The 25546-nt window shown below is 35.0% G+C and overlaps 1 protein-coding gene across 1 annotated transcript in view; it reads left to right on the top strand.

Moving 5' to 3' along the window:
- Positions 1-20519, top strand: part of LOC149542272 (uncharacterized) — a 75681-nt gene extending 55162 nt beyond the window's left edge. The window contains exon 4 of the mRNA XM_089797267.1: positions 19745-20519. Coding sequence (XP_089653393.1) covers positions 19745-20230 — 486 coding nt within the window. The 3' untranslated portion in view covers positions 20231-20519. The remainder of the gene's footprint in view (positions 1-19744) is intronic.
- Positions 20520-25546: the final 5027 nt, after the last annotated feature.

The following is a 25546-nucleotide window of genomic DNA, read 5'->3' as shown; positions in this document are numbered from 1 at the left end:
AAGGTCTATTAGATGGATGTCAAGAGTGCTTTCCTGAATGGTGATCTCCACGAAGAGGTCTACATGATGCAACCTCCTAGTTTCAAGGTTGCTGGTAAAGAACATCAAGTTCTTAGATTGGTGAAAGTTCTTTATGGCTTGAAGCAGACCCCTAGGGCATGGTACATAAAAATTGATAAGTACCTCAATGATCAAGGCTTCATGAGGAGTTCTTTAGACTCAAATTTGTACATCAAGACTATTGACAGTGACATCATCCTTATGGTTATTTATGTGGATGATTTGGTCATCACTTGCAGTTCGACATCTTTGATTCAGGGAATCAAATAGAATTTATGCTAGTTTTTTGATATGATTGACCTTGGGCTCATGTATTATTGCCTTGGTGTTGACATTTGCCAATAGTCTTTTGGTATATTCATCTCTCAGTCCAAATATGCCAGGGCTCTATTAGACAAATTCTGTATGCATGATTGCAATCTTGCATCTACACCCATGGAGAAAGGTCTCAAGTTATTTGCAAAGTTTGATTCTCCTCCCCTTTGATGATACTACATACAAACAACTAGTGGGCAACCTCATCTATCTCTTTGCTATTAGGCTTGATATCAGCTTCGCAGTTAGTTAGCTAAATCTCATGCTTTATGACAACTCCCAAGGCTGATCATTGGATAGTAGCAGAGCGTGTGCTTCATTATGTGAAGGGTATTTCAGATTATGGACTTCTTTACTCTCAAAGCTCTAATTCTAGACTCAGTGGGTTCACAAATTCAGATTGGACAGGTTTTGATGACTATAAAAAGTCAGCTTGTGAATATGTGTTCAATTTGGGATCAGGTGCCGTCACCTGGACTGGTAAGAAGCAGTCACTTGGACCGGTAAGAAGTAGTAGGTAGTTTCTCTCTCCCCCATCGAGGCTGAATATAGAGGAACATTTAAGGTAGGTTGTGAAGTTGTTTGGCTTCGTTGGATGCTTGGGGATATGTAGATGACACCAATAGGACCAACCACTTTGTTTTTTGATAATGAAGGTGTTATCAAGTTAGCACGAAATCCAGTCTTCCATGAACGAAACAAGCATGTGGATGTTCACTATCACTACATACGACAGCTAGCTGAAGACGAGACAATAGACTTGCAGTATGTTCCTACCACTGATTAGACTGCAAACATTCTCACCAAGCCTCTTGGTCCTAATAAGTTTGTCAAATTAATATGACAGCTTGGTGTTGTAGATAGATTAACCATTAAGGGAGGATATTACAATAATAGAAAAGCTTCTATTATTAGTTAATCGTTATCTATTTGTAATCTATTGTAAATATTAGAATGTATCTAATATCTAGTTAGCTGTAGATAGTTGTTAGTTTTCTTTTAGCTAGAATAGAAAGTTTCTATTCTTTATGATCATTTCTTAAGGAAATATCGTTCCATTCTTTTGTATATATAGATCTCTTGGTCTTTGTTAATATTAAGCAAGTATTTTACCAATTACATCGTAATAACACAGATGAACACAACAAAAGCAAAAATATATTCCCATCTCTCACTCTATTCAGCTTGAGCTTCATGTCTACTCATTGCTTAGTGCTGCAAGTATTATTGTGTTAAAGCATTCTCCAACTATTCTTATGCTTTAGAGTGATAAATAGATGCTAGGAAAGTAAAGGAGCTTGAAAAAGGAGAATCTCCATCCAAGTCTTATTTATTTTTGTTTTAAAATTCTTTTCATGTTTTTTTCTAAGCTCTGATAAGCTTCTAATGGCGAAAGGTATTCCACAATGGCAACAATAGGTGGAGTTTAATGATGTGTGTTAGTAGAAACTCATACATTTCTTGTTAAATTTGACGGGCATTTACATGCCAAAATATTTATATTTAATGATAAACTTAATAGTTCCAAAATAAGTAGCAATTGAAACAATGATAAATATATTAAATGAAAGGAAAGGCCTATAATTTTGTGAGTTTACATTTGTTAGTCAATTGTGTATCAAGTATGAATTTTTTTTGATGTTTTGATTTGGGATATTTTTAAATTTTTTTAATAATAGTTGAAAATTTCATGGGCACATGCTGAGGCAAGATATATACACTTGTTTAACAAAAAAAGAAGAAGAAAACACAGAGTTTTAAACAATTTAGATTTTAAATTAGCAATATTTGATAATGAATACAATATTTTAAAACTTACTCCAAATTGATATCTCAAGGTTTTTTTCAGATGGATAGATTTAAGATACCTATACTAGTATATTTATTCATAAAAATTTCATCATTGTTTCTTTATTTGTTGATCATTTTTTAACTAGTAATGGTAGATTAGGGTTACACTATTGTTTTTGCAATAGATGAATTAATTAATTTATTTTAATTCGTTAATTTTAAAATATATAGGCATGGTCTAGATTCTGATAGAATGGCTGGGAGCATAGTTGAAAATATTGTTATAGGTAACTTATGGTCAAGGGAAAAACAAAAATATTGTGAAATATTGGAGATAAATTAGAAACTTATTGGGAAAATATATGGAACTTAAAAAATTGCTTGAACTTAATTAGAAATGCATTTGTTTTGCAAAATCCAATAAGGAGATGCATCTAATGAGTTAGTAAATGAGTAAACATACTAAACAAGCTGATATGTGTGTGTGCGCGCGTGCAAAAGTGTACAAAATCGCGTCCTCATGTGGAATGTTGATGGCTGACAGCCATAGTTTGGTAGTCTGAATCTTGAAGCAAAATAAAAATAGCAAATTGTCTTTGTAAAACTACAGGGAAATACAAGTACAATATCAGAATCGTCTACGTCTTCCTCTTCTCCTTCCCCTTCTCAACAACTCTAGTAAAACTATGAGAGTGGTAGAGGATCTAGCCTTGAAGTCCGTTATGGTAATGGATATGCCTCCTCTCTCTGCACAATTGGCTGTGACTCGACCTCCATGGTAGATGTAGATGGTACTGGCACTGGCAATGACTCCTCATCTTTTGTATTCTCCTCACCCTTAGTGTCCTCATCCTCCTCTTTATTGGCATCCAATCTCACTACGAATTCACCCTCCTTCATAGCATGCCTCTCCTGTTATGTCCCTCTATTGGAAGTCATTGGCAATATCCTCATCTTATTAAGTGGAACCTCTAAGGATGAAATTGCAATAATGAAGTTCAGATAAGACATAAGATATAAATATAAAACTAAATATTCTTATATGCTAAACTATCATATATTATAGTCAATTATGGCAGATTATAAATAATAATATAAAAATAAATGGCTAGTAAATAATAATAAAAATAGGTGCTTAAGGGACAACAAGAATGAATAAATTAATCAAGATTGAAAATATGTTTATAGAAGCATCCCAACCTGATTGTAAGAGGGAGACAATGATGAAATAAATAAAGACTATGATAAATATCACTATAAATTAATCTAAAAATAACTATCTTATCAATAGCCTTTACAAAAATAGGGATCAACTAAGAAGTATCAATAAATCTAAACATATTTTAAATGGATATTAATATTTTAATTATATATTGTTGATGTTTGTGTGAATACTAAATCTAAACCTATTAAACCAAGCAACCTAACAACATGTGGGATGGATCACAACATTCCAAGTCTTAAGGTATAAGACATTGTGGGACATATATTGAATGAGCAAACACTAATTACAAAATAATATATGTTTCCATTTGATGAACCAAGAAATAGTGGGGACACATGCAATAAAGGAAGGAAGAGTATTGCATAAAGTGGATTATTATGGGAGTAGCCAAAAAGGTTGAAGAGGATAAGAAGGGAGTCAAATAACTTCCGTGTGGATGGTATAATTAAGAGGATAAGGTAAGATTATTCTTGGTGAGGGGTCTTTGGGCCCATGCAATAATTGTTATTATTAATGAGCTTAGTAACATGGGGACACGTCCCCCCCCTCCCTTTTGCTCCACGTGTTGGAGACGGGGACAATCCAGGGACTTGGGGACTTCGTTCCCCTATCCTTGGTGGCGCCACTATATTGTGCCACCTCTGTTTAGGATGGGGGACATCCTGGTATTGACTATTTGCTAATTTGATTATTTATGTTCAATTTCCCATTTAATGCAATGTTCAAGTATTTTACTCTTTTACATCGTTATATCTTATATTGCAAAACATCTTTTCATAACTAGCATTTTAAGTACCATATGTATAGTATATACAATCTCCTCCATCCCTTGCTACCGTCCGCTTGCCATCCCCAAATTAAGGCCCCTCTATTCCCCCATATTGAAAACTTGTTCCCCTGTTCCTCCATCCCCCCATCCCCTAGGGTGGGTGGTGTGACTATTTTAATAAGTATTTATTCTAAGCTCTTTTCACATTATTAAGTAATGAGAATATATACACACACATGTTTGTATTTTATTTGTATAATTTTTATTATATATATTCATTCAAAATGATATTTAATGGTTTATGTATATCAGATAATGGAAATTCACTTAATGATATCCAATGATTATTTGATATAATATTTATTAGTTGAATATAAGAAGTAATGAATTAAAACTCCCATAGTGCCAATGTAGGGGCTGTGCTCATCTCTATATTGTTAAAGTTTGTAGCTGCGATAGAGATGTTTCTCTCAAAATCTGGACATTATTATCGCTATTGTCATCTTTAGCTGTAAAGGACACTTAAGTTTAATTTGTAATAATTAATATAAATGACATGTCATTCACATGCATTGAGGCATGAATATTCAAAGAGTCATAATTAATTATAGGAGTTATGAGAAACTGAAAAGACCTTTGGTTATAATATGAAGTGTCTCTTCTATTGATATATATATCGCATTAAGTGATAGGCATTGTACACTTGAACATTTCATTATCAATAAAGATATTTTGTGTTGTGTGGTTGGGTTTTTCACTTCATTTTTGAAGGGTTTTCCCAGGATATTTTGGTGTTCTTTGTTTTAGTTTTATCTCTTTCTTATTGCTAGTTATTTCATGGTCTAGTTTCAACATGGTATCAGAGCTTGGTGAATAATAGCAGTAAAGAAAGTTTTTTTTAATGCATATATTGCTTAGTAGTTTTGTTGGCTTCATAATTTATTTGTAGTGATCATTCTCTTGGCCTTGATAATTTTATGATTATTGTATGTTGGGTTGTTGTTTCAGTTTCAATCATATTTAATATGGCTCGTTTCTTTGTGTTAGATCGATTTAAATTTCTTTGCTGATGAGATGATTTTTTATTTGTATTGGGAGGATATTTCTGGGTTTGCCTCCAGGTTTCCGATTTCAGTTGATAGATGAAGATTACAGATATAAATTTTAACAAGTACGAGCCCTTCGACTTGCCGACATTATCGTGCTTTGAGGGAGCGAGAGTGAATCGTGATAAGCAGTGGTTTTTCTTCACGCATGGAGATTCGAAGAAGTATCTTAAGGCATTGAGGCTGAACTGCGCAACGCAATGCGGCTATTAGAAGACTACGAGCAAAGACCGTGAGGTTTTTCAAATGGAGTAATTGTAGGCATGAAGAAGACACTCGTGTTTTAAAGGCTGAGCGCCTAATGTGGAGCGGATTAATTGGATCATGAATGAGTACAGGCTTGTTAATGAAAATGCTGCCAACGCCAAATTTTGCTCGTCGGGAAAGTAGCAGCCAAAAAGGTACGGGATAAATTGTTTTTTTTTTCCTTTGAGGGGTTCTCGTTCTTTGCATTAGCTTATATTTATAGTCCATTTGTGGATTTCTATTACCTAAATAATCGTTATCAAAATTATCGTTGGGAGGATTTAGGTCTCAACAAAGTCAAGGTTTTTCACTAAGGTTTGATCTCTCAGCGACAGATTTCGGTATCTTTCAGTGACACAGTAGTTGTTTAGGTGTTGTCCTCTGGAAAGTTTGACAAGGGTTTGGTATTTTATGACGAGACTGTCCTGTAGAGCTCGGTATCTGTAAGTAATACAGTTTTTATCCAGGGTTTGCTTACTTTATCGATACGGTTTTGTTCAATATTTTGCCTCTTAATTTCTCTACTGTTTGATCTCTATATTGAATTTTACAACACTGGTTATAGAGTTTGCATTGATCTAAGTAATAGGTTTTATTAATCTAACTTCATTGCAGGATGCATCAATGAAGTGATGAGAGATTAATGAACATGCAAACATAATATGTTTTGATGATGCCTATCTTCATTTAAAAGGGAGATATCGTATTCAGAGGGAGTCTTTTCAGCTCCAAAGGGAGTCTTTTCAAATTGTGGTGCAACATGCTCATTTTATGTAGTGGTTCTATGGAAGCAACTAGAACTTACATCTTCTGCAGATATAAGACTTAGAGGGAGCTTATAATTTTAGAGGGAGGTTTTCTTTGTTATCTTTATAATGATTCTAATATTATTGTGATGTTAATATTATATTCTTATAATTATATTGATGCTATGAGATTTACAGGCATTATTCTGAATCTCTTTGTTTATATGTGTTTATTGAGATTAGACCACAAAGAGATGAGTATTTATGATTATTGCTAGAAATGGAGTATGCTATTGTTTGGCATCTTTGACTGATTAATCTTTTATATCTCATTGTTGTAGCTGCAACAAGAAAGGCAATAGGTTGCTTTAGGAGATGTTAGATTCAGAGGGAGATTTTATAATTAAGAGGGAGTACTTATGAAATCTCCTTCATTGTCATACATGAATATGATTGCTTGTTACAGGATTTCATGTTGAGTGATTCCATGAATATGATTGCTTGTTACAGGATTTCATTTTGAGTGATTCCATGAATATGATTGCTTGTTATAGGATTTCATGTTGAGTGATTCCATGAATATGATTGATTGTTACAGAGTTTATGATTCATTGTAACAGGTGTTCATGTTGAGTAACTCCATGAATTATGTTTTGAATATGTATGATCAGAATTTATCATTGACATTTTGGTTGCAACTTTGTGTGACTGTTCAGCTAAAGATCTCTCTCTTGCTAAGAGGGAGTGTTCAAGTTTGTAGCTGCGATAGAGATTTTTATCTCTCGAAATCTGGACGTTATTACCGTTATTGTCATCTTCAGCTGAAAATGACACTTACGTTTAATTTGTAATAATTAATATAAATGATGTGTCATTCACATGCATTGAGGTATGAATATTCATGGAGTCATAATTAATTATAGGAGTTATGAGAAACTCAAGAGACCTTTGGTTATAATATGAAGTGTATCTTCTATATATATATATATATATCGTATTAAGTGATAGGCACTGTACACTTGAACATTTCATTATCAATAAAGATATTTTGTGTTGTGTGGCTGGGTTTTTCCCTTCATTCTTGAAGGGTTTTCCCAAGATATTTCTGGTGTTCTTTGTTTCAGTTTTATTTCTTTCTTATTGCTAGTTATTTCATAGTTTTCTGGGCTCTAGTTTCAAGATATATGAATCACTATGTGACAGTTTAGGGTTTGGGTTGTCTCTACGTGAATGACTAAGATGGGATTAATGGAACCTCATAATGCCAATGTGGGGAGGTTAGTATAACCTTCATTTAAATGGCTAATAGTGCTAGTGCAATGTATAAATGGCTAGATAAGTCGATATAATGGTCGGAATATTATGATGAGTCAACATATGCATATGTGACAAGGCTTTGGATAGGGAATGTCCCTTCCAAGAAATTTAGGGGTGCACTCTAGAGAAGATGGTGAAATAATTGAGGATGGTTATAGAATCAATATTATATCGTTCAAAACCTTGGATATCCTCAAGAGGGGTTGATCTCCTGATCTAGAGATGTCTTTAAGGTTTGGGGTTAGAATAGAGAGTAGATTAGTATAGTTAGACTTGTTATTGTGACATTTATTTTGTAGGTATTAGTTGTCTCAAGCTAACTCTAATAGAAAGGACATTACAGTGGTTTTAAAGCATGATCTTGCCATCCTGCAAAGTAAAAAGAATAAACTGAACCTAATCAATAAGAAGGAATCTAACAATATGAAATTATAGTTTGAGTTGAATAAGAGCATAACATAATAGTGAGACATACTATCATCAAGTTATGGTTTGATAGAATACAAATGACACCACCATGAATTGATCAAAGATCAATCTCAAAGAAGCCTGAAGAACTTTGTCTCCAATCGAAATATTCAATTCAACTAGTAGACTATAAGAAAATAAGGTATATTTGCTTGAAGACAAGCAATATTAGGGAGAGCGGACTGTCATGTCCCTCTATTGGAAGTCATTGGCGATATTCTCATCTTATTAAGTGGAACCTCTAAAGACGAAACTGCAATAATGAAGTTCAAACAAGACTTATTATATAACTATAATACTAAATAAATAATAAAAATAAGTGCTTAAGAGACAACACAACAAATATATTAATCAAGATATAAAATATGTTTATAGAAGCATTCCAACCTAATTGTAAGAGGGAGACAATGATGGAATGAATAAAGACTATGATAAATATCACTGTAAATAAATTTAATAATAACTATATTATATTATGAATAGCCTTTACAAAATAGGTATCAACTAAGAAGTCTCAATAAATTTTAAAATTATTTAAATTGATATTAATATTATTATTACATATCTCTAATGTTTGTGTCATCACTAAATCTAAATATGATTTAAACCAAGTGACCGAATAGCATGCAGGAGGGATCACAACATTCCAAGTGTTAGGGTATAAGAAAAAGCGAGGCATGTATTGAATAAGCAGACAATTATAACAAAGAAATATATGTTTCCATTTGATGAAACAAGAAATAGCGGGGATCCATGCGATAAACAAAGGAAGAGTATTGCATAAAGTGGATTATTATGGGAATTATTAGCAAATAACTACCATGTAAATGGTATAATTAAGAGGATAAGGTAAGATTTTTCATGGTGAGGGGTCTTCGCACCCATGCAATGATTGTTATCATTAATAAGTATTTATTCTAAGCTTTTGTTACATCCCAAATTTTGACTTAGTTTTAAAATTTGTCATAGCCGTTGGATTTAACGGATTTTTCTTTCATGATCATGTGAAGTAGGTAGTTATTTATATCCGTTGTATTAATTGTTAATGAAGATGATCGTTAACCATTATTTGTTATATGATGTTTAGCAGTTGCTTGATTTTGGAATTATGATTAATTATTTAAAGTCTTTTAAATGTTTATATGAAAATTATTGTGGAAGTGTTATTATGGTGGAAGTGTTTCACAGGTGATTGCAGGAGAAGATGAAGGGGGGAAGCATTGCATTGACAGGTATGACTTTAAACTTCTTTGGTAAGGACCTAACGACTTGAACTCAAGATACATCTGTAGGACTCACATTAGCTATTAAATAAATAATCCAAGAAATATAAAATAATTTAATTAAAACATAATACTTACCTCGAAGGATTTTAAATAATCTTTCACCTATATATTATAATATATATATGTACATACACAGTTTTAAAATGAAGTGACACCATCATATTATTTTATTATAATAAAATGATGCCGCCCCATTAATATATTTACATGTATGTATATAAATATAAATCATAATAATTTTTGAATTATAACCTTCCAACTCTTTTTCCATCTTTCATTCTTTTCCTTGTTTGAAATCGATTGAACACTTAGCATTTTTTAATTGACAAATATTCTTATGTTACGGAAGCCAAAGAGCCACGTTTTTATGTTATTAGAAATCATGAGTGAGAGTTGGAGGCATCATTTTTTGTAAGCACCTGACTACCTTTTCCATTAAATCTACTTCCTCTCTCTTATTTTTCGATTTCCATTCAAAGACAATAACCTGCAATTACCATTTGAAAATCTTTGCTGCCCATAGATATTCAAGTTCCTTTGCTGTAGTCTTGCTTGCAGAAGAAGTGATCTTTTTTATATTTCGGATATTTGCGCTTGGAGAAACGTTTGTGGAAGAGGCCGAACCATAGCGGCCAGCTAGGCCCAAAAACTTCTTTCTTTTCCAGAATACTCTTAGGTTACGTTACAAGCTTTGCTGAATATTTCCATGTCATTTGTTAGTGTATTTTTTAAAAACTTTCATAACAACTAGAATCATCATAGATGATATTGGATAGAACTTCTTAAGAGAGAGCTTTTTAAATGCAATAAAACCTGATTGAAATATATTGTATGGAAATCAGAATTCAATAATATTTTCAGCTGGTCTCAAGAACATATTCTTCCAAGTCATAGTTTTCGATAAGATATACTAATCAATGAATCCTTTAGAATTTATCTATAGAGCAGATTGCTCAGAATTTCCGAACGCCTGGGACTCACCGGTTGTATAGCCATGTAAAGGTGAAGAGGTGAAATTAATCTGCAAGAACACAAAAGTGGAATAAGATATGATTAAATAAATAAATTAACCATACTTAATAGCTCATGCTCGTTCCTATAAATGTTTCTTGTTGTCAAGTCGAGTGCTAGTGATCGGGTCGTTGAACCCATGAGAAAACCTTGGCCAAGGTAGTTTAAAGGCATGTTTGCCATCTAATGATCACTTGATGTCAGTGGTGCCAGTTATGCAAACATGTTCGTTTCATAACTGTGCAGATATTCTAAACACCGGGATGCTCAGGTGGTTGGACTAAGAATATCCTAAGCCCGATCCTGAGGTAGGGAGGGCCTTTTTAATTCAATAGAATGTGTGGGGATAAGTATGGTCCGAGGTTGGGAGGTTAAACCTAAGTCAATGCTTCTCCTCTTATCGAAAGCCGAGGCTTGGCAACTAGCGAAAAACCCATCGGATGATACTTGTATGTTTCTTTTCTTCTTTCCATGATAAGCATTTACTTACTTGTACGTAGAAAAGATAGTTAATTTTTAATCTGGTTATTTCAGTTAATCATTGATACAGGTATTTTCAGGTAACGTTAATTTAGTTATTTCAGATGATCATTGATACAGTTATTTTCAGTTAATCGTTAATTATTTATTTCAAATGCTCGTTGATATAGTTATTTTCAGTTAATCGTTAATCTAGTTATTTCAGATGATCATGGATACAGTTATTCTCAGTTAAACTAGTTATTTTTCAGTTGATTAATGATATGGTTATCTCAGTTGAACATAGTTATATTAGTTAATTGATGATAGTTAAAACAGTTAATGTCATATGAAAAGGAATTCAGTTATCTATTCAATGAATCTCTTATAAACTGTCTTTGTTTTTGTTATGAAAATACCATTTGTTACAACTCTTTTCACATTATTAATTAATGAGAATATATATAGTTGTATAATTTGAAATATATATATTCATTCAAAATGATAATATTTAAAGGTTTATGTATGTTAAATAATGGAAATTCACATAATGATATTTAATGATTATTTGATATTATATTTATTAATTGAATATAAAAAATAATGAATTAAAACTCCCATAGTGCTAGTGTAGGGAATTAAAACTTATTATAGTTTAATTCTGATATTTATTTTACAGGTATTACTTGTCCCAAGATAACCCTAATAGCAAGGACATTACATTGCCAAATTGCAGATGTCATCCTTTGTGAACAATGGAGGCTACTCTTGTGATGTCCAATGACAGTGAGGACATATGTCGTCCAAATCAAGTGGACCAGCCTGTGCAAATCTACATTTTTTATGCACAACTTAAGGTTATATTGCACAAAGACAAGGTCATTGAGGCATTTTTGCGCTAACTTGTTCCCCTTCTTTGTGTGAATGGCCTCAAATAGGCTCCAATAGTACTCACAACTGGGTGAACTACAAGGATGGTATAAGATTCTAAGGTCAAGTCTTTGCAGATTTGGGACATTTCCACCTCGATTTTGCCACCAAACATTTGTGAAATAAAATATTAAAGAGTTAGAAAACAAGGTGAAAAGTAAAACATATTTTAGTAGCTTAGTTTTTATCTACTTATCAAATACTATGCTTGGGGTTTGAGTGTTTGTTCTCTCCTTGCCAAGTCCAAAGAGAATAGCATGCCTGCTGCATTCTAGTACACTTCCATCTCGGCTACAATGAGGTCTCTTACTGCAACCTCAAGTACTACCGTTTGCATGCATTTATTGAGGTCCTCCATGACCTTGCCAGTAGGATCCCCATAGGATGGAAAGAAGCAAAAATGAGGGTTGAGGAAGTACCTTGCCATACGAATGGGTTGGTGGATCTGATTGTTTCATGTCCTATTAATAATTTCCCACATGGAGTCAAATTGGAGATTGTCCCTCTTGTAGTAATTTTTGATAGCCTCTTTGGCCCTATCCATGGGCTCATTAAGATATCTGTTGGGGTTTGATCCCCATCTACCAAGTAGAGAACTCTAACCGAGGGCCGAGTCACCTATAATTGAAAAGTAGAAAAAAGATTATCATTAATCATTAGAGACTAGAGTTACAAACTAATAATGAGAGGCTTGATTCTTGAATACAAAAGAAATCAAATATTCAACTTTTGAAGTTTCCAAGATACCTTCACAATTCTCTAGTAATCTGTAAAAATTGGTTGTCAAAGTTGATGTATGCAACACTCTTTCCATCCAACTTCTTTGAATAACTTTGAGTCTAGCTATGTTTGACTCACAAACATTGATGTAGGAGCATCTTGCATGGAAAATTATTGGAAAAAATAAATAAAAAAAATTTGAAAAAAAAAAATTGTGGAGGAGAGAGAAAGTGACGAAAATTAGAGGATAAATAATAAAAAAATAAAATAAATAGAAAAAGGTGTGAAAGAGAAGGAAGAAGTGAAGAGTGAGTTTTCCTGAGTCTGTAGACAGAGCGCCAAATGTGAGGCAGTTATAGCAGGATTATGGTGGACTTGTATGTAGACAGAGCGCCGAATGTGAGGCAGTTTGCACTTGGATCTTGGATAAGGAAGAGCTAGTGACTGCGGTTTAGAAACAAGGAGGTTGCTTGGTGGCTTGCGAGCACAAGTTGAGATCTTGGAGGTTTCTACCAGAGTGTGGATCTGGACTAGCTTGGGTTTGGATTGGATCTTGAGAGATCTTGGAGAAATGTTATTGTAATTGCTATTGGATTTTCAAGTATAATAAAATTGTCTTCATATTGTTGCATTCTTGGTTGTGAGTTGGTAAGGGTGGTGTGGCCCTTCGGTAGTAGTATCAGAGCAGTACTTCATCAAGTGGTATCAAAGTGTACCTTTGTCAGTGGTATCAGAGCGTACCTCCATCAAGTGGTATCAGAGCAGGAGTTCCTGAGTGTACAAGCAGATCGCTGAAGTGTGAGGCAGTTTGTACCAAGACCTTGGTTGGGTGAAATTTATCAGAGCAGGCGTTCCTGAGTGTACAAGCAGATCGCCGAAGTGTGAGGCAGTTTGTACCAGGACCTTGGTTGGGTGAAGTTTATTAGAGCAGGAGTTCCTGAGCGTGTAGACAGATCGCCCAAGTTGAGGCAGGTTGCACCAGGACCTTGGAAGGACATGCAAATTGATCGATGGATGCGGAGATGGAAGACTAAACTTGTTGAGGCATGATCGTAGAGAGCTTGTGGATTGCAAATCCGTGGTCCTAGACTTGTGATGTGGTTCCTGATTGTTCGTGCGAGGTAGCAGGTTGCGATCTGACTTGCAAACAATTTGGTTGTCACAAGGAGCGTAGGAAGGATTTGTTGCAGAGGGTTTACAAAGATCTTGGGAGATGGCTCCAAGAGGATTGGACCCTAGGATGATTGCAAAAATTCATGATATAGTAGAGAGAAATTTTTCTAAGATGCTTTCTCGGTTGGATGATAGATTGGCTGATCAAGTTAAGGAGGTTCGTGAGAGAAGATGGCATCGCAAGGTTGAGGTGGAAGAGGATGGTTTTGTTGATCAGATTGTGGAGTCTGATGCAGAACCTGCAAAGCAACTAGAGGTTGTTGCTGAAGATATTCCTAACGTTGTTGATGTTGGGACAGAGGTTGGTTTTCATGATCAAATGGTTGAGTCTGACATGGAGATTGTGGAGCACTCGGTCGTAGATGATCTAGTTGATGTTGGTGGTGACTTGTATGTTGCAGAACACTTAGTCGTGGATGATTCGGTTGTTGGAGGTGAGTTATGTATTGCAGAGCATCTTGTTGTGAGTAATGAGGTTGCTGGTGTTAAGAGTTTGGAATGTGTTGATGGAGATCTACATGTGGCTGTTGATGTGGGGTTTGTTGCTACGGGTATGAATTCACTAGTTGCTGATGTGGATGAGGGTTTTCTGTTGAAGCATTATGTTCAGTTTGTTCTTGGGAATGAGCATGTTGATTGGATGGTTGAGATGCTAGTGTGGAGGATTTGCATGGTGGTTTTGTTGTCCCTATTGAGGTGGAAGCCTTTGGTGAAGATGAAGATGGTGGTAGATTTTTCTTTTTGGCATCAAAGTGTGGGACACACTTTTCTATCTACCGGGGGAGTCTGATGCAAGAGCATCTTGCATGGAAAATTATTGGAAAAAATAAATAAAAGAAATTTGAAAAAAAATTGAAAAAAAAAAAAAAAAAAAAAAAAAATTGTGGAGGAGAGAGAAAGTGACGAAAATTAGAGGAGAAATAATAAAAAAAATAAAATAAATAGAAAAAGGTGTGAAAGAGAAGGAAGAAGTGAAGAGTGAGTTTTCCTGAGTCTGTAGACAGAGCGCCGAATGTGAGGCAGTTTACAACAGGATTATGGTGGACTTGTGAGTGTGTAGACAGAGCGCTGAATGTGAGGCAGTTTGCACTTGGATCTTGGATAAGGAAGAGCTAGTGACTGCAATTTAGAAACAAGGAGTTTGCTTGGTGGCTTGCGAGCACAAGTTGAGATCTCGGAGGTTTCTACGAGAGTGTGGATCTAGACTAGCTGGGGTTTGGATTGGATCTTGAGAGATCTTGGAGAAATGTTATTGTAATTGCTACTAGATTTTCAAGTATAATAAAATTGTCTTCATATTGTTGCATTCTTGGTTGTGAGTTGGTAAGGGTGGTGTGGCCCTTCGGTAGTGGTATCAGAGTAGTACTTCATCAAGTGGTATCAAAGTGTACCTTTGTCAGTGGTATCAGAGCGTACCTCCATCAAACATTTTCTTTAAAGAGGTCAAAGAAATAAGAACACTCTGCAACCCTTTTGAGTGTAGCTTTAACATGATGTATGCAACACTTTTTTCATTCGACTTCTTTGAATAGCTTGAGTCTAGCTATGTTTGACTCACAAACATTTGCTTCAAAGAGGTCAAAGAAATAATAACACTTTGCAACCCTTTTGAGTGTAGGTTTAACATGATGTATGCAACACTTTTTCCATTCGACTTCTTTGAATAGCTTGAGTCTAGCTATGTTTGACTCACAAACATTTGCTTCAAAGAGGTCAAAGAAATAATAACACTTTGCAACCCTTGGGAGTGTAGGTCTAACCAACTCCTTCCCTTGGATGTGTTCTCTCATCAAGTAGAGAATCCACAGGTTATTGTAGGTATATTTTTTTAATCTTTTTTGCATCCTCTATAATTGGCCTCACCTAATTCAATTTTATTATAGGTGGTCAATGACATGGCTTGGAGGATTCTATCTGATGCCACATATGATGTTGCATTGTTGGTTATGCTTTGCTATGCATGGTCAATCTTTACCTTCATTACAAATTGCTCTAACATTAGAGCCAAAGTTTCAGTTGTCTTTACCTTGTCTGAAGCACCCAAGTATTTCATAAAGGTTACTTGATCCTTGCAAGAAACCAAAATATTGATGATGGTATGATTTTTTCGATCTGTCCATCCACTTGAAAGTATGGTGTAGTCAAATTGTTTCCATTGTAATTTTTGGCCTTTTAACACATCTTTGGCCCTAGAGACGTCTTTGAGCAACCTACAAGCATGAGTTAAGATTAACATTAAGTACACAATTTTGATTAAAATGTAACTTACATTCAACAAAAATAAGTAAAGTGTAAAACTTTAAAACTTTTAGAAATTAAAACAAGTGAACTAATCTCCCACTCAAGTCTGCAGGAATAGGCATCTTGTAGCCCTTTCTCCCACAATAATTCCTGTTGCAAAATTCAGCCAAAAAGGAATACCTGCAACATTGAATGTGATGTTGAAACTTAAAATACCAGAAATGAACATATTGAATGTCAACTTGCTGATGCACATCATTGTTCCATCCCATAATCTCCAGTGATGATTGTTCTCTAGGTGTGCTTTTGTGCACCAAAAAACTATCTATAGAAGATGTGTGTGGTGGTGGTCTACTAGAACCAACAATTGTGGTGGCCGAGGGGATGGTAGATTTGCAAATCTGTGGGCCACAGAGAGAGCCCACTATGCCCTCAAGTGTTGCTTCTTCTTCAAGGTTGATTTGGATACTCGGTCACAACCCATATTATTTCAATATGATCAATCTTTTTAGAAAAATCCGAAGTAATAATAGTGATTAGAAAATAATAAATGATTCTTAAAAAGGAGACATAGTGGGTTACCTTGAAATTCAATAATGGCTTCCTTCATGGCCACTTTTGCCCTTTCCCTTTGCATCTTTTTCTCTTCTACGGTAGCAAACAAGGCATTTACTTTTATTTCTTCCCTCGTGAATTCGCAAACCTTTGTATCATGCTTTGTGATCCCTCCAAGGTGATATTTCGAACAAGATATGCCTCCACTAATTAGTTTTTCACATTTTTTGCATATCATAGTATTATATTCGAGTCTTTCAAAGCAATATTTCTATGCCTTGTCGCTAGCCCCTTTAGGGTGTGTGCCTATCCAGATGGACATGCATCTACTATGGTACTGACATATGCTGCAGCTGACCTAGTTGTAGAGCTATCCCTATTTTACCATTCTAATGAAAAATCAACCTATACATATAAATTGAAGGCACGAATTCAGAAATTGAATAAAAAACTTAATAAACAAATCAAATTAGTTTAAAACTTAAAATAATTTTAAATATAGCTAAAATTTGAAAGAAATAAACAAAAAAAAGTGTTAGATTTTGAAAATTTTAAGAAAATATGAAATTGTTGAGAAAGCTATGAAGTTTTTGCAATATTTTGCTAAAGAAAAAATGGTGTTAAATCTCGTTCATTATGCTCTAAAACAAGTTGAGAGTATATTGAAAATGCTATAATAGAGTTCTTATAAACTTTGATGCAACTAAGTCAAGACAATGATTTAAAAAAAGAAAAAAAGAACAAGAATTCGGAAAACTTACTTTTGAATCTGAAGTTGCTTGAATAATCTCTTCAAATCTGCTTTAAATCGTCAATAAATTGCTCTACAATGCTGCAAATCAAGTTCTTTATCCTCCAAACCCTTTTTTGCTCTCTAAACTGGTATTTGCAATCAAAAAAATGTATAATGACCTTTTTGGGCTGCCAGTCACTATAAGCAGACTGAAGTCGATATGTTCTTGACTTATCATGATATTTTATCAAGTTATTGCCAAACTTATCTGTGGTATTTTGGGAACTTTTTGGCGATATTTTTCCGCACGAAAGTTACAGGATTCATCGCTTGGGAAAACTTCTTGCGATAACTATACCTATCGCCGAGAAGTCTGCAATATTTCAATCTGTGGCTGGGAGTACTAGTTTCGGAGGCCAAGGTCAGCTAGTGCTATCAAACTTGATTTTTTTGCGGCTTTGATGATATGTGATGATGATTATCTTTTTAGAGACAAGTTATCTTTGATGGTGTAACACGGGTAATTTCATTGTGAGGGATGGAAATGTCCTAAGATACCGATGCACCCAGAAGAATAGTGTAGGCAGAAGCAAATGCTGGGGGAGGCAGAAGTGAGCACGAAAGCCCTGAGGATGCCTCCCTGATGTGTCCGTCATGGCTGGCAGGTTGCTCTAACACATGCTAGACATGCTAGTGGATGCATTTTACCAGCTCTGATTCATGTGATTCAGGGCTTTGATCCTATTGAAGAGGAAGCGGAGGCAGTGCAAGAAGCTATCGCAACAATCATCTTGTTTTTTGTAGATGATGCAATTTGCTAAAGAATCTGATGAGCTGCCCGGTGATTTGAACTGTGGAGTGGGTGTTGGTAAAATGCGATCTTGAGTCAAGAATAAGTGTGGCAGCTCTTGTGGAAAAGCTGGCCAAAGCGGAGGACGCAGCAGCTGCAGAAATCGGGTCAATGGATGGTATAATGGAGGCTCTCTTAACGTTGCTCCAATACAATAACATGCTTCATTATTTATTAAGCTATATATTAAACTATAAATATTAATAATTAATTTTATCAAATTGATTGTAATAATAATTGACTAGAGTTTATTATTATACTTTATCATTCATTTATTGATTAATCTTGTATTGTATTATTATCAACTTTATTCCAGGGAAGGGGTCATCACATGAACATAGATATATACGATATGGCTTATTAGTTATTTCAATTTAAATATTTGTGAACTATAGACATCTTGATCAATAGGGAAGTATCATATTATCAAATGATTTAATTTTGTAAATTTCTTACAGTTCTATGTTTCTTTGCACATATATATATATATATAGAGAGAGAGAGAGAGAGAGAGAGAGAGAGAGAGAGATGCATCCAAACGCATCCACATCCATCAAGAAAAATCTGCACATCTGTGCTCCTTCTTTTCGCATCCGCACCTGAATTGGTAAGTCAGGAAATATCACTAGGACCATCCTCATAGTTCTCTTTGAGATGGTTGACCATCCTCATAGTTCTCTTTGAGATGGTTAGGCCTCAAAATTTTGTGCAAGTCAATGGTCAACATAAAAGTTTTAGAACCCCAAGTTGTTGGTAGAGGCAAGACTTAAATTCATTTTGAAGGAGGACAGTTCCAGCCCCCATAACTACCCAAAGAATATTAGCCCTTATTGGAACCAGGCATAGAGCTCCTCAATGCCAAAGGAGCCCTTATGGGCTCAACAGACCATTGGTAGATATTTTGGAAATCGGATTTTATGAAGAAAGGTTTGCACTGAGCTGGGAAGAAGGATGTGAATCATTGGCAAGGATGGAAGGGCTGCCATCAAAGGGAGAGTAGCTTTTCTTAAATTTAAGTTAGATATTACATATAGATTATCAAACTTGTGGTGCTTAAATTTTAGGAAATTTTTTACCGACCCTAAATTTTCATCTTCCCATTCCCTATCCTGGAAATTCAGAGAAATACTGCCTTTGAGGTGATCAAGCAGATCAGAAGCTGCATTTATGAGTCTATTTTTGATAGTGAATGCATGCTCCTATCCTAATGTTGCATTTTTATATGCACATTTCTTGTAGTATGTTGAGCAGACATGTCATGACTGTTAAGTGCGGAGACTAGAGAAACAAGCAGCATGGCAAGCATTTGTTATAGTTAGGTTCTTGGAGTATATCTGTCATGATCTGAATAGAATTGGTTTGATTCTCAGTTAAACTAGGCATCTATGTCAATAATTATTACTAGTTTTAACTGTAAGTACCATTACTTTTCTTTTCCTCTGTTATGCATATTAAAGTTTGAACAGAAGTGATTGCATTTGCTTCCTCATGCCACTGTAATATCATTTGGGTGTTTGATAGGGAGAAAATGTTAAAATTTGGATTCGTCTAGAGTTAAGGATAAAAATGATATGTTTCTTAAATGTATTGGTTTTTATTTTTCCTTCCACAGTTCTCTGGTGTGTTGGGTTTCTTTGGAGGATTCATTTCACTATAGTTGGCCAACTTTGCTTTTTAGGTGTTGTAAGGTAATTGTGCTTACCAATGAGTCATTCTTAAATTGACAAGAATCGTTTGCTGCAGGTTACCAAGAAAGGTGATATGGGTGATTTCTATCGTAACTTGCTAAAAAAAAATGTTGCTTTTGGGGCAAATACTAGTAAAAGAGGAGATGAAGTTTTACCTTCTAGGCAGAATTCTGAATCTGGAAAGGAATCTCAACCTTCTGAAACTCATTGTGAGAAACAACCTGACCTTATAAATAGGAAGTCATCTGACCTTACAGCTAGAGATGTCCCAGATGAACCCAATCCATCTGCCAAAAATGGTAGAAGTGAGGACATGGATGAAGACAAGATAGAACTCAGATTGCCTTCTACTGTCTCCGCCAGCCAAGCAGATAGTGGTTTGCAGTCTGAAAAGGGAGAAGTTACCCTAGACATTGGGAGTAAAGCTGAAAACGTTGACGAGAATGTGAAGAGCATTGGTCGGCACCACAGACAAAGTCAAGAGGCATTGGTTGCTGCAAAAGAACGCTATTTAGCTCGAAAGCGAATGCGAGAAGGTTAATACCATCAAAATCTTATGTGATAAATTGCACTATGACTTGTAAGCTTGCAGAAAAGTCAGGTTATATAGTTTCATTTTCATTAGATGGTCTCATCAATGGATTTGTGCCTGTTAAAATCTGCAGAGGGGATATTTTGAATGATTTTATGTTCAAAGGTGGATTTGTATTTCTCTTTGTATAGAAATTTTAGAGTCATCATCGTTAACAATATAAGATTTCAGAGAAGTTGCATGTCAAACCTTGTTGCACTTTAATATTATTTAGTGCCTGAAAATATTTTTTGGAGCATGAATTCTTGTTTTGCAATCTAATTTTTATTCTTTATACATTAGGCTAAGGCTTTATTGTTTTTCTGTGGTAAATTTGAAATACCAACCTGCACTGGGAGGCGCTATGCCTGCCATTGTTTGAATGTCATACGGACGGTGACACCTGGCCCTATCAGAATACTGTAGAATTAAGGTCTAGTTTTAATGGCAGGAGGATATTATTATTTTATGTTGCATTCACAATGCTGAGCTGCTTGTACTACAATTTATTTGTATTTGATTGAAAACGCTGTAGTATAAAGTTATCTGTGGCTGCTAGTCATTGGGTTATAGAATCAAGAAATTTATAATACCACAATTAAAGTTTGTGAACCTATGGCTTCTCTTAATGAAAAATGGGTGCATTTGATTGCCGGCTCTTGAAGATTCCCTAATCATTCAATCATTTCACTTGATAAATCTTTTTACAAAAGAGTTGCAGGTACTCCTGTAAAAAATAATCAATCGCAAAGGAGAGACAGAAAGATTCACTGAAATATATTACTTTGACTGGTATAGAGGGCTAAACTTCCTTCTTTTTCAAAATAGTAAAACTGTCCAAAAGGGTGCCAACTTTTTTTAATAAATAGAGGTGCTATTGATCGCTTTTGCTCGATTGAACGTTCCTTCAGTTCATGAATGGGGGGAGTGCTTCTGGTGGACGGAGTCAAGCCCATTCGTCATGGGTGGATCCACACCTGAGACGGTAGGGTTCAAGGTTTGATCATGTGAAGGTGTCCTATTTTTTTCTTGCATTAAAATAAAATATTATAATATTCAAATAGGGTGGTAAAAAGACACACTACCAAACTCCGAGAACACACAATAACTAAAACAAATGGTACAAGCCTCAGAGCAAACTTAAGCAGCTAAAGCCATGCCTAGTGAAGGGAGGTCTTTTTTCATCTGGTTTCCCCAAACATCCCCGGAGCAGGGTATCGACTTTCATTTTGCATATAAGACAAGTTGATGCAAATTAGTGAAATTGTCTAACATATGGAAGCACTGAAATTGTCGGAAATTTGAGCTCTGCAATTTGACCATATGATTAAAATATTTCAGGATAACCACAAATTTGATGTTCATGGATTTACATCTCTTCTATGTTCAATCCCTGAAAGCTATCCAACTACATCTCTTACATGTTATATAATTCCAAACATCAATAAATCAGTTTGAGTCTTGCAAAAAATATTCTATATATTATTATGTTAAAAACCTAGATTAATGCCTTGAAAGGTATTAAAGTGCATATAAATGTATAGATTCGTGAATGAACTTTTTAACACTCAATAGAGAGTGGGTTCAATTGGAGTCTAAAGCAAAAAGTCCCGATTTTTATAAAGATCAAATACAAAACAAGCTTGTTATGAACGTATGGATGTTGAACATCTAAAATGAATATATCTGTGAATGGATTGTATTGGGTGAAAAACAAAGACTTCACTTTTTTTTTCGATTTAGCAAGATTTGCATAATTTGATCATATGTTTATGTTTTTGTAAATTGGACTACTCCTAAAAATTGAAATTGAGGGACGGAGAATTTAATAAGCATATTTGATAGTAGAAAACTGACATTGTTGGACTCAAATTAGATAAATGAATACTTCAAATGAAGTGAAGAATATGAATAAATATGGTGATGCCACTAGGATAAAAGAGTTTGCATCAAAAGTTTGGGAAACAATTCATTTTCATAGATATCAAGCAATAGTGGAGCTTATTGCCTGTAATACTTATAGTCAAGGTTCGAAAACATTTATCATTTAGGTGAGATGCTTCATGATTGCTTCCGGAAAAGATAGCAACGCCAAATTTAATCCTTCAGTAGTAGCGAATTCAATCCTCCAAAAGAGTGATTCAATAATTAGACAATAGCAACACCAAGTTTAATCCTTCAGTAGTAGCGAATTCAATCCTCCAAAAGAGTGATTTAATAATTTATGCAGACTTATTGTGAAGGAACAAAGTCATATTCTAAATACTTGTGTGTGATGAACTAAGGAAACAAAAGTCAAACTGTAGGGCAGATCAACCATTCAATCGAGAGTAGATTATAGCTAACTGCAAATGAGCATATTGAATTGCTGAGGAAATTAGACATGGTTCAAAAGGCTTGTGCAAATATTGAAATAAGGATAGATTGATAGTGCAAACCTAAGCCTTGTTAAGCCAAAAAAAAAAGTAGACATAAGCAATTACGAACTATATATGCATGTCAAAAACTCAAATCTGAAAGTTAATCAGACCTTGTAGACTTTGAACATCTTCAGTGCGGAATTTCAAGATCATAATTTTCATTAAGCGAGGCATTAGATTATAAAGGCAGGTTGCAAATGCATTTTGAGGGATTGAATTCGAACTAAATCAGATATGTGATCAAATTCTTCAAGGAATCATTAAGAAAAAAAGGAAGTAGACGGATTTTAACAGCCAAAGACCACCTATATCGAAAATTAAATGTCTCAGAAAAAACAACTTGCTCTACCTCATCGACAAAACTTTTTAAAAAGTAGCAAGTCTGCGGCAAAATAGAATATGGAAAATCTCCACTTTTAAATAATTCTTTTGAAACCCTAATTTCTGAAGGCAACATTATAAAACAAAAAACAATTTTCTCCAAAACCAAATATGCTCTGTGAATGCTTAATCAGAACCATGGCTATACGGAAACCCTATAATCCCAGGACATCTTTCCATCTTCAACAAAAAAAATAAAAATTAATGGACTCATATTGACAACAGGCAAAGAGGGGAAGCTTGCATGACAGATAAAGAAATACCAAGTTCTAAACAAGTAAAACTGACTTTTAAGCATGAAATCTCCAAACCAAACTACGACAAAGGTGCGATCTCCACATCTATCAGTGCGGGACATGCAAATCTAGGGCAAAGACATCATCGAAATAAAAACCCCAGTTATTTGACAAAGTCTAATTTGCAAAAATTCACGAACTTCGGAATGACGGAAGGCATAGTAACAACAGTAACCTTGGTACAGAGTACGACCCTGCAATAATATGCCAAAAGATATTTCGATGGTATGTGGAACTATTGCAAGTTGCACAGGTTATACGCTTTCTGGTAAGGAAGCTTCATCTCTACTTTTGACTTATCAAAATAGCTTTCTTCAAGCTACCATGGCCAGGTAAGTATAACCAAAATGGAAAACAATATTTTTTTGTAGATTGTAAATATCTTAAGTAAAAAAAGAGATTATTCGCCTGTAATTTTGAAAGGTTTTTTTAGTTAATTTCTTTAATTGGCTTCCGAATTTGGAAGCTTCTCTTTCTAGTTTTAAAACAATCTATAGACGGATAAATATCCCTAACTTTTCATTAGAATGACTGCAAAGTCGCATTCTGTGGAACATTGGTTATTCGCTGTGTAGATTTGAAGAGTTCGAAGAAAACTTTTCACATACAAATAATGTTAAGATTTTAGTTAAATTAGCACTTCCAGAACTCTGAAACCCTTGAAAATCATCTCAAATCAATATATGTATAATTTGAGACTGGAATTTCATAATGGTAATATCTACTCAAAAAATCATATTTAGGAAACCTGAGCTCTCAGATAAATTTAATGATTCTAATAACCATATACAACTGGATAATCACCATGACAATAACGTAAGGGTTAAGTTTAACAAAAATGGCAGATTTATTACACCAATAATCAAGATCTAGATGAAGGAGAAATAGCTGAAAACAGAGTTAAAAACCAGATCCTGAATCCAACAAAAATAGATGCTCAAAATATAATAAGCACATCACAATCTAAAACATCATGAGATAATCCTATTAATACAAATCTAATAGAGGATGATACTTTAGACAACCCTAAATGCACCAAGGCAGAGGTGCAAAACAATTATGAAAATAAGGCTTCAAAGGAGAACCAAATATTAAACTCATTCTCTAAGCACACTAAAGCCAGCCAGACATAGGTAGATATAATCTCAAATTTAGAATCGAAACTGGAGTTTTGATTTAAGTAAAAACAGGTTTTGAAAAGTCCCGAAACCTTGTACAACAAATCTTAAGATATAACAATATAAAGCCCAAATACAACAGTGTGAATCACCAAACAAAGATAGAAACGACTAACTCCCACCACACTTGACAACCACAACAAGGGAACTTATATTTCTTTCCTTTTACTGCTGTCCATCCATCCTCAAGATTAGCCGCATCATTCTGCCAATCCCTAGAAGAAATAGAGGAAATCACATGGCAGGCATGAGAAGAAGAAACATCCAACAAAACACTCTCCCTAGGAGAGGCCAAAATGGGTGGACCCAGATCCAAAACATTCTGAGCAGCAGGTCCAGAGACAATAGCAAGTCTAGAAACAACAACCAAAGAAGGTTCAACAATTGGGACATCAAGCCCAACACTCTGGGAAGCAAGAGCCTCCTCCAAAAAAGGCTGAACCAAAGCATCGGGAGTAGTGTCCCCAACACCATCAGAAGCAAGAGACCCTATATCAGCTTGCTTCTGGTTAGATGAAGATTTTGTAACTGTGTAATGCTTATCAGAGACATCCACCCACCAAGAAGGTTTACGCTTTGATCTGGCCTTGTCAAAAGAACAACGAGCTACCACATGGCCAATCATGTGACATTTTCTGCATAGGAAGGGAAGACCTTCATAATCTAGAGTCTAAGTCTAGGTACCCTACGAAGAACCCAGACAAATATGCTCAGGGAGAACCTTAGATACATCCATCTCAATGAGGATGCGAGCAAATGTCGAATGAAGAACATCAGAAGTCGCTGTATCCACAATCTGAAAGTCCCCAAGAGCCGCCCCAAGTCTCCAAAATTGAGTCCAACCAAAGATGCATGGGGAGATTCGGAAGCCTAACCTAAACAAGGATCTTCGAGAAAGATTCTGTAAGTGGGTCAAAATCCTTATGCCAAATTTTGGCCATTAGGGGGAAACGATCCTTCCAAGAGAAGTTGTAATTGCACAAGATAGTCCTCCTATCTTCAGCATTATCA

This window comes from Cupressus sempervirens, chromosome 8, assembly GCF_028749045.1.
Source record: "Cupressus sempervirens isolate cs-2001-9-10 chromosome 8, ASM2874904v1, whole genome shotgun sequence".
In the NCBI taxonomy this organism is placed as follows: domain Eukaryota; kingdom Viridiplantae; phylum Streptophyta; class Pinopsida; order Cupressales; family Cupressaceae; genus Cupressus; species Cupressus sempervirens.
The sequence above is the reverse complement of the archived record's forward strand: the minus strand, read 5'-3'. Positions and strand labels throughout refer to the sequence as shown.